At 40.5% G+C, this 10,116-nt stretch overlaps 1 protein-coding gene across 1 annotated transcript in view; it reads right to left on the reverse strand.

Moving 5' to 3' along the window:
* Positions 1-10,116, reverse strand: part of DCBLD1 (discoidin, CUB and LCCL domain containing 1) — a 76,329-nt gene that overhangs the window by 15,984 nt on the left and 50,229 nt on the right. Inside the window, 1 exon segment of the mRNA XM_010861960.1 lies at positions 8,807-8,879. Coding sequence (XP_010860262.1) covers positions 8,807-8,879 — 73 coding nt within the window.

Raw genomic sequence — 10,116 nt, forward strand, 5'->3', positions numbered from 1 at the left:
GCTGCTGCTGCTAAGTCGCTTCAGTCGTGTCTGACTCTGTGCGACCCCGTAGACGGCAGCCCACCAGGCTCCCCCGTCCCTGGGATTCTCCAGGCAAGAACACTGGAGTGGGTTGCCATTTCCTCCTCCAATGCATGAAAGTGAAAAGTGAGCGTGAAGTCGCTCAGTCGTGTCCGACTCTTAGCAACCCCATGGACTGCAGCCTACCAGGCTCCTCTGTGCATGGGATTTTCCGGGCAAGAGTACTGGAGTGGGGTGCCATTGACAAACCTAGAGCATGTTAAAAATCAGAGACATTACTTTGTCGATAAAGGTCCATCTAGTCAAAGCTATGGTTTTTCCAATAGTCATGTATGGATGTGAGAGTTGGATCATAAAGAAGGCTGAGCACCAAAGAATTGATGCTTTTGAACTGCGGTGTTGGAGAAGACTCTGGAGAATCCCTTGAACTGCAAGGAGATCAAACCAGTCAATCCTAAAGGAAATCAACCTTGAATATTCATTGGAAGGATTGATGCTGAAGCTCCAATATTTTGGCCACCTGATGTGAAGAGCCAACTCATTTGAAAAGACCCAACTCATTTGAAAAGACCCTGATGCTGGGAAAGATTAAGGGCAGGAGGAGAAGGGGATGACAGAGGATGAGATGGTTGGATGACATCACCAACTCAATGGATATGACTTTGAGCAAGCTCTGGGAAATGGTGAAGGACGGGGAAGCCTGGGGTGCTATAGTCCATGGGGTCACAAAGAGTCAGATACAACTGAGCGATTGTACCACAACAACAGTTTCTTACTTTTTTTTACTAAATGCACATTTTGAGGATCATTTGAGAAGGTGAAACTTCCATACCACAGTTTCATTTTAAAATTAGACATTTAACAAGGCATCAAAACCAAAACTCCTTTCTCTGGGGGATCTTCCCAACCCAGAGATTCCTGGAGAATTCCACAGACTGTATAGTCCATGGGGCCTCAAAGAATCGGACATGACTCAGAGATTTTCACTTTCAAAACCAAAATGGTAGTATCAGCCACAAAACACTCAATGGACAAGAAAATGGGATGAAGGTCTCAGAGCAAATGAAGAGCAACCCAGGGCCAACAGTCCCCTTCTCACTTCCTGAATCTCCTCTGAGTGAGTCTAACAGCTGACTCAGCCCTCCATGGCTGCTGGCTGGGGTGATGAACCTGGAGCAGGTACCTGGCTGCCCCTGATTAGCAGGTGGCCCTGTGATTGGAAGTGGGGCTGGGGAGAAGGAAAGGGAACTTTTTCACAGGGCGCCCAGGCCCAGCGGCCCCCACAAGCCCAGACCAGTGTGGGAGGGTGATCTGGCTATTAGCCCAGGACTGAGCAGTCCAGAAGGATCTTTTCCTAAATAATTTTAGCAATGCCTCACTTCTCTGTGATGGCTAGTACCAAAAAGCAGCTCATTAAAATGTGTTTCATAACTGAATTTGGGAGTTTCTCTTTGTGTTAATGCCAACACTGTTTACCTTACTGCAGTGGACAGTTTTTCTTAGGTTTAGGTTATAATACTAGGAGGACCAATGAGACCAACCATATTTTTGTGACTAATGTGAAGCCTCTTGATGAGGGTGAAAGAAAAGAGTGAAAAACCTGGCTTAGAACTCAACATTAAAAAAACGAAGATCATGGCATCTGGTCCCATCACATCATAGTAAATAGAAGAGGAAAAAGTGGAAACAGTGACAGATTTTATTTTCTTGGGCTCCAGAATCACTGCAGATGGTGACTGCAGCCATAAAATTAATAGACGCTCCGTGAAAGGAAAGCTATGACAAACCTAGACAGCACATTAAAAAGCAGAGACATCACTTTGCCAACAAATGTCCATATAATCAAAGCTATGGTTTTTCCAGTAGTCACGTAAGGATGTGAGAGTTGGACCATAAAGAAGGCTGAACACTGGAGAACTGGTGCTTTTGAATTGTGCAGAAGACTCTTAAGAGTCCTTGGACTGCAAAGAGATCAACCAGTCAATTCTAAAGGAAAGCAACCCTGAATATTCATTGGAAAGATTAATACTAAAGCTGAAGCTCTAATACTTTAGCCACCTGATGAGAAGAGCCGACTCATTGGAAAAGACCCTGATGCTGGGAAAGACTGAAGGCAGGAGGAGAAAGGGGTAACAGAAGATGAGATGGTTGGATGGCATCACCGACTCGGTGGACATGAGTTTGAGCAAACTCCAGGAGGTAGTGAAGGCAGGGAAGCCTGGCGTGCTCCAGTCCATGGGATCAGAGAGTCGGACAGGACTTAGTGACTGAACAGCAGCAACAATGCGGTTGCAATAAAATTGAGAACTTTTGTGATCTTTAATTTAGAGAGCTCATATTTCCTGAACTAGATTAGATTTGGCAAAGTGAGTCAGTTTTCCAATGGCTACTATCATAGTGAAAAAAGGGGAGGATTTCATGACAGAGAAGAAGTAAGAGAAGAGAATGCTGAAACAGAGGCAGATACTACCCCCTTCTTGATTTGGAGGGAAAAAAAGAATTAGAAGATAGTAATCTTTAAAAAGGCAGCTTGCCTTTTCATCTTTTATGAATTTTTTTTAAGGTGTCTTATTATGGTTTTAGTCTCTTAGGGCACAAAATAGAGGAGCTAGCTATAATGGAGACATCCTGAATGTAAATTCAGCAATTTAGCGCATCACCCTGTCTCTGCCTCCAGCTCTACCAGATGTGAAGTCATCTCACTGCTCTGGACCCAGCTTCCCAGTTCTCCTGGGCAATGAAAAGGTTGGACTGGGTGATGTCCAGAATCGCTTTGTGATTCTAAAGGGCACCCTGTGTACTATTACAGGGTCGATGCAGGGCTGTTTCCCTTTCTCCGCCCTAAATGAAAGGCAGATTGATCCAGGTGTCAGCTGGGCAGCTATTCCCACTGTCTCTGGGATCACCTGGCTTCCTCTGAATTCAGCCTGGGGATGAGATGGTCTTCACCCCAGGATCCCTGCCCTGTATAGAGCTCTCAGTGGACTTGGCATGTCCAAGGGCCTCCTTGGGAACAAGAGGACAGGTTTATGGGCCAACAAGCAATGGGACCTATTGTTATCATTGACAACAAATATTCTCATTTCTCACAGTCCCTAGCATTGACGTACCCAGTGGTATGTGCCCCTTTTATGGAATTTATTTCATTACATTATTGCATATTAAATTACATGTATTTAATATTTTTTCATTATATTAAAGGCAGGACATAAGCTACATCCCCAAGAGAATAACCACCAGATCTGGCTACCATAATATCATGATAAAAATGTAAGCCCTTTCCTGGGTTATTTCCAGGAAGGAAGGTTGTTTCCTTAAAAAAAAAAAAAAAAAATCACTCTACGAACTTAAAGAAAATTGATGTTTTCTAAAGCTGAGGCTTTTTCATCTTGTTGTTTAGTCGCTAAGTCATGTTCGACTCTGTGACCCCATGGACTGCAGCATGCTAGGCTCTGTCTTTCACTGTCTCCTGGAATTTGCGCAGATTCACGTCCACTGAGTTGGTTATGCTCTCTAACTCTCTCATCCTTTGCTGCTCCCTTCTCCTTCTGCCTTGAGTATTTCCCAGCATCAAGTTCTTTTCCAATGAGCTGGCTCTATGCAGCAGGTGGCCAAAGTATTGGAACTTCAACTTCAGCATCAAACTTTCCAATGAATATGCAGGGTTGATTTCCTTTAAGATTGACTGGTTTGATCTCCTTGCTGTCCAAGGGACTCTCTAGAGTGTTCTTTAGCACCACGATTGGAAAGCATCAGTTTTTCAACACTCAGCCTTCTTTATGGTTGAACTCTCACACCTGAACCTGACTACTGGAAAAGCCATAGCTTTGACTATATGGACTTTTGCTGGCAAAGTGATGTCTCTTCTTTTTAATATGCTGTCTAGGTTTGTCACAGCTTTCCCTCCAAGGAGCAAGTGTCTTCTAATTTCAAGGCTATAGTCAACATCCATAGTGATTTGGAGCCCAAGAAAATAAAATCTGTCACTGTTGCCATTTTTTCTATTTGCCATGAAGGGATAGGACCAGATGCCATGATCTTAGTTTTTTTAATGTTGAGCTTTAAGTCAGCTTTTTCACTTTCCTCTTTCACCCTTATCAAGAGGCTGTTTAATTCCTTTCACTTTCTGCCATTAGAGTGGTATCATCTGCATATCTGAGGTTGTTGACATTTTTCCAGGCAGTCTTGATTCCAGCTTCTGATTCATCCAGCCCAGCGTTTCCCATAATGTACTCTGCATATCAGGCTTTCCCAGTGGCTCAGCGGTAAATAATCTGCCTACAGTGCAGGAGCTGCAGGACATGCAGGTTTGACCCCTGAGTTGGAAAGATGCTCTGGAGAAGGAAATGGCAACCCAATCCAGTATTTTTGCCTGGAAAATTCCATGGACAGAGGAGCCATGGGGTCACAAAGAGTTGGACACAACTGAAGCAACTTAGCATGCATGCATGCACTCTGCATATAAGTTAAATAAGCTGTTAAATGAACAGCCTTGTCCTACTCCTTTCCCAATTTTGAACCGGTCCATTGTCCCATGTCCAGTTCTAACTGTTGCTTCTTGATCTTTAAAAATTCATACTCACTGAACTGGGATTTTTAAAAATTTTCATTTTGAACAATAGATTTATACTTTGTTTTCTAGCTATTTGGGGATCTACACTTCACTGAAATGTAAATACAGGAAAGCCTATATTAATCAGTGATTGCCTTAAACAAAAAAATTTAAACATATTTCTTCAGGAAAGGGAATGCAATGGACAGCTGAGGAGAACACCTGCAAGGCTCAGGAACTTGTAAGTTGGTGCAATTAAACATCTCTCAAGTTCTCTGAGCCACAAAAGATGACCAAGCAGATCAGCATGAGAAGACTCAAATAAATTATCAAGTCATCCCAGAACTGGAGCATTTTCTTAAGTCTTCCTTTAGGAAAAAACAACTTGTATTAAAAAGCATTGACAAAGTATTAAAAGTTAATGTGAGTACATGTTTTAGATTCACTTTAACATAATATGGAGACGGCTTCCCTGGTGGCTCAGTGATAAAGAATCCACCTGCCAATGTAGGAGCCCCAGGTTCGATCCCTGGTCCAGGAAGATCCCACATGCCATGTGGCAACTAAGTCCATGGGCCACAACTCCTGAGCCTGTGCTCTAGAGCCCACGTGCCATAACTCCTGAAGCCCATGACCTAGAGCCCCATGCTCTGCAACAAAGAAGCCACCGCGATGAGAAGCCCATGCACTGCAACTAGAGAGAATAGCCCCGCTCACTGCTACTAGAGAAAGCCCTGCCACTTCAACAAAGACCCAACAGAGCCAAAAAAAAAAAAGAAAGAAAGCAAGCACATGTTCAAAATTATAAAAATGTATTCCTCAGTCTATTCAATGAATTGTTTTAATGTCGTTACAATCTTCATAATTACCATGATAACATTTTCCTTAGAAAAGTAATATACATTTTAGAAAATATGAAAAAATAAAATCACTATATTGTCATCAGTCAGAGATAAGCACTCACCTACATGGTGTATTTATTTGCCTCTGGCTTTTTCCGGGTGTATGCACCTGGGTTCTCCCTTTCGCTGCTACATCAGGAACACACTTTTTGCACTGTGTCCCTGTAACTTACAGTACTTCTTGGATATTTGGGGGGAATGGAGAATTACTGAAACATGTTAGTTAAGGGATGTGTTCCACTTAAAAGCAAATGGTACAGTCAGCAGGCTTGGGAGAAGGTGCCAAGAGAAAAACTGTTCTGAGCACTTTTTATTTCTGGTTTCCAGGTGAGGCAGAGCTTAAAGTCTGTATTTCTTAACTGGCATGTTGAGCCAACACTGTACGATGCCTTAATTCACCAGCCAAGGAGACAGAATTAAGAATCTTCAGAATTGTAAATGATCTTGAAAGTTTTCTGTGACACCTCCTAACAGTCTGGCCCTTTCTCCACCCCACAGCAGCTTCCCACACACACCCAGGCCACCATGATGAAGGCTGTAATCTGCACACTTGACATTTTCAGTGATTAGGGCCCTGCTGTTTCTGGAAACACCCTATCTCATTTTGCATTGTTCAGTTATTCTTTACATGCTATGGAAACTGGCCTCCCAGATCTTCGTTCTGCCTTTTGAAACAACACAGAATGAACCAATTCTTTTTTTTTTTTTAACTTTTATTGGAGTCAGTTGCTTTACAATATTGTATTGGTTTCTATTATGTACACCAAAGTGAATCAGCTGTACGTACCCCTCCCTCTTTTTTGGATTTCCTTTCCATTTGGGTCACCACAGAGCACTGAGTAGAGTTCCCTGTGCTGTATACAGTAGGTTCCCATTAGTTACCTGTTTTATGTGCTGTGTTGTGTCAGTCACTCAGTCACGTCCAACTCTTTGTGACCCCATGGACTATTAGCCCACCAGACTCCTCTGTCCATGGCATTCTCCAGGCTAGAACACTGGAGTGGGTTACCATTTCTTTCTCCAAGGGATCTTCCCAACCCAGGGATCGAACCCAGGTCTCCTGCACGGCAGGCAGATTCTTTACCATCTGAGCCACCAGGGAGCCATATTTTATACATAGTATCAATAGTGTATATGTCAATCCTAGTTTTCCAGTTCCTCCCATCACCACCACTTGCCCCTTGGTGTCCATATGTTTGTTCTCTATGTCTGTATCTCTATTTAGGCTTTATATATAAGACTGTCTATACCAATTTTTTTTTCATATGGATGGACCTAGAGACTGTCATACTGAATGAAGTATGTCTGAGCCACCAGGGAAGCCCATATAATTATATATTAACTATACATCAATAAAATTAAAAAATAAATAAAGATGGTACACAGGAGATGGAAAGAAAATTATCAGGAGGGGGAAAAAAAGCAAGTAGCCACGTTGAAACAGTCCACATGGTAAGAAGCTGAGGATAGCTTCCAACCAAGAAGAAATTGAGGTCCTCTATCCAACAGTCCATCAGTAATTGAATGCTACCAATGACTGAGCGACTTCACTTTCACTTTTCACTTTCATGCATTGGAGAAGGAAATGGCAACCCACTCCAGTTCTTGCCTGGAGAACCCCAGGGACGGGGGACCTGGTGGGCTGCCGTCTATGGGGTCGCACAGAGTCGGACACAACTGAAGCAACTTAGCAGCAGCGGCACCACCACCACCACCATGTGAGCTTAGAAGCAAATATTTGCCTAGTGGAGCCTCAGATGAAACTGCAGCCCCAGCGACGCCCTCGTGTCACCTTGGATACAACCTGGTGAGTGAGTGTCCCTGAAGCAGAGAACTCCACAGTGCATGCTCAAACTCCTGACCACAGAACATGAGAGGTAATACATGTGCTTCAAGCTTCCACGTTTTGGTAATAGTTATGTGGCAATAGATATCTAATATACCCACAATATCAACATATACAAAAAAGAGACACTAGTCTGACTTCTTTGAAGAGATATGTTTTCAAAATACAAATTTTCCTTCCAGATAAAATCATACTGAGAGCAAATGGTAAAACCAGCTAGTGTGTCAAATGGGAAACCTGTTAGTCAGCATTTCCAGGTCACGTACCACCCAGGAAACCATTTACCTGTTACTCTGAAAAGGAGAGCTCTGTCCAGAAGAGGCAGGGTAAACAGCTAAAGTAAGAAAGAAACAACGCTATTTCTCTTGCTGCATGGAATTCTTAAGTTTCTCACACAGGACAGGAAAAAAATAAATTAAAACTATACATTGCTAGGAGGTGAAAACTATACCTTAACTTTTTTATGTCTTGTGGTTTACTTCCTAAAGTCATTTAGTACTTCAGCCTATGCCAAGTAATTTTTGAACTGAGGTAGTATAAATCATTCTAAGATTCAGTTTCTAGGCCAAGTAAACATTCTGTGTCAATCTTGTAAACACACGAAAAAGGAAACAATGAGCAAAATCACAGACCTGCTGCTTCCAGAATCGGGAGGTACTGAAAGCAAAACTAAAGCCAACTTTCCCTCCTCCTGTAGGAGATAAATGATCAAGCTCCTAGAGCATGTACATCTTCCCTGTGCATAAGAACATGTCAACAAATCTTAGGACATTTCCATCACTGTACAGATTTTCGTATTTCTAATAACTCAAGCCCCTTCCCATGAGCTATAAACCCAACTATTTGAAATAGTAATGTAAATTTAAAAAAATCAGGTATCAGATTTCCAGGATAGAAATCTGTGAATAGTAAGAAATGAAGAATTGTGAATCTGAATGTAAGACATGTACTTAAGAAAAAGGATTTCTGGTAAGTTTATTTTTTTCTGGAAACAATGTATATCACCCAGTTTCAATAGGCCTAAGAAATTGGGGTGCAAGGAGGGAGGGGAATAATATAAAAGAGCAGGGCAAATGGCTTCATTGGTCCCAGATACAACATCACTATTCTGTGCTGTAAAATGTTCATGTCCTTGGCTGTATTACCTGAAGCAATTGGAGTAGTAAAATCAATAAATAAATTATAACAAAAGGATGATCTCTTATGAAAATTGGATGGAATTATACTCTTAAGTTATAATAAAGGGTTTTGTTTACCATTTCATTTACAGTATGCTTAATTGGAAATGCTAAAAATAGGAATGAATGCATGAAAAACCTTGATTTTTATACTTATTATTTCATTTATTTTCAGAAAAGAGAACTATGCATCTATCTACAAAGTTTTACATCTTATTTGACTTTACTTTGTAAAGAATTTAGGCAGAGCAACAAGCACTAACTTTTTAATGTCTTCCCTGCCATAAAATTACCCTCAATTACTTACATCTCTATAGCCATCCACCACATTCCCAGAAATATCTCCTGGTACGTCTCTACAACCAGCTGGGCAGAACTTGCTGAAAAAAAAAAAAATAAGAGTATATATTTTATTAAGGTTTACTTAAAAAGTATTAAATTATACTTAAAAGTATTTTCTCTCCATGCAACATGCAGGAACATCTTCCTCTACACAAACTTGATTTGTGAAAACACAGATTAATCTAAGGGCTTCCCTGGTGAGTCAGATGGTAAAGAATGTGCCTGCAATGCAGGAGACATGGGTTCAATCCCTGGGTTGGGATGATCCCCTGGAGAAGAAAATGACAACCCACTCCAGTATTCTTGCCAGGATAATCCCATGAACAGAGGAACCTCGTGGGCTACAGGACATAGAGTTTCAAAGAGTCAGACACAACTGAGCGACTAACACACACACACACACAGATTAATCTAAGACGTTAATCTGAGGGCAAGTTTTACACAGCAACTATTTGCTTTATATCAGAATTCATTATAAACTCTATTAAACATGAGCTTCCCTAAAGCATCTTAATTGATTTGAAAATATCCGAGAAAAAATGTTTTTAAGAAAAAAGATAAAGTGTATAAACACTATATATATAGTATAATCTTGTTTTTATAAAAAGAAATGTTTAAATAACAACTTTGTTTATGGATAAAAAGAAAACAAGAAAGAAAGAAAAAAAGAAAAAGAAATATCTCTGGGTTCCCTTCACTTTCAGTATCGGTAACTCTGTAAATTTGGATTCACTCTACTAGCACTATCCAGTTACAACAGAATGGAGGCCATACATGTAAATTTAAATATTCTAGTAGCCACATTAAAAAAAGTCTAAAGAGCCAAACACATTAATACTATTAATACATTCTATTTAATCCAATATATTCAAAATTTATCATTTCCACATGTAATGAACAGAAAAATTATCAAGATACTTTTAGTCTTTTGGAAAAATAAATCTTCAACATCTGCACTATATTTTCTATTTATAGCACAACTCATTTTGAATTAGTCAAGTTTAAATGCCTAGAGAGTATATAATGGTCTACATTAATTACAAATTATTTTTGCAATCATAAAAAAGGCGTATTTTTTTTTCAACTTTATTGGGATATAGTTGACAAATAAAATTGTAAAATATTTAAAGTGTACATCATGATGATTTGATATTTATATACATTGTGAAAGAACTGTTCCCATCTAATAAAACACAGCCATCATCTCGTACACACACACACACACACACACACACAAATCACTTTGCTGTACATATATATTTTTGTGGTGGGAAC

This window comes from Bison bison, unplaced genomic scaffold (assembly GCF_000754665.1).
Source record: "Bison bison bison isolate TAMUID 2011002044 unplaced genomic scaffold, Bison_UMD1.0 scf7180017864473, whole genome shotgun sequence".
NCBI lineage: Eukaryota > Metazoa > Chordata > Mammalia > Artiodactyla > Bovidae > Bison > Bison bison.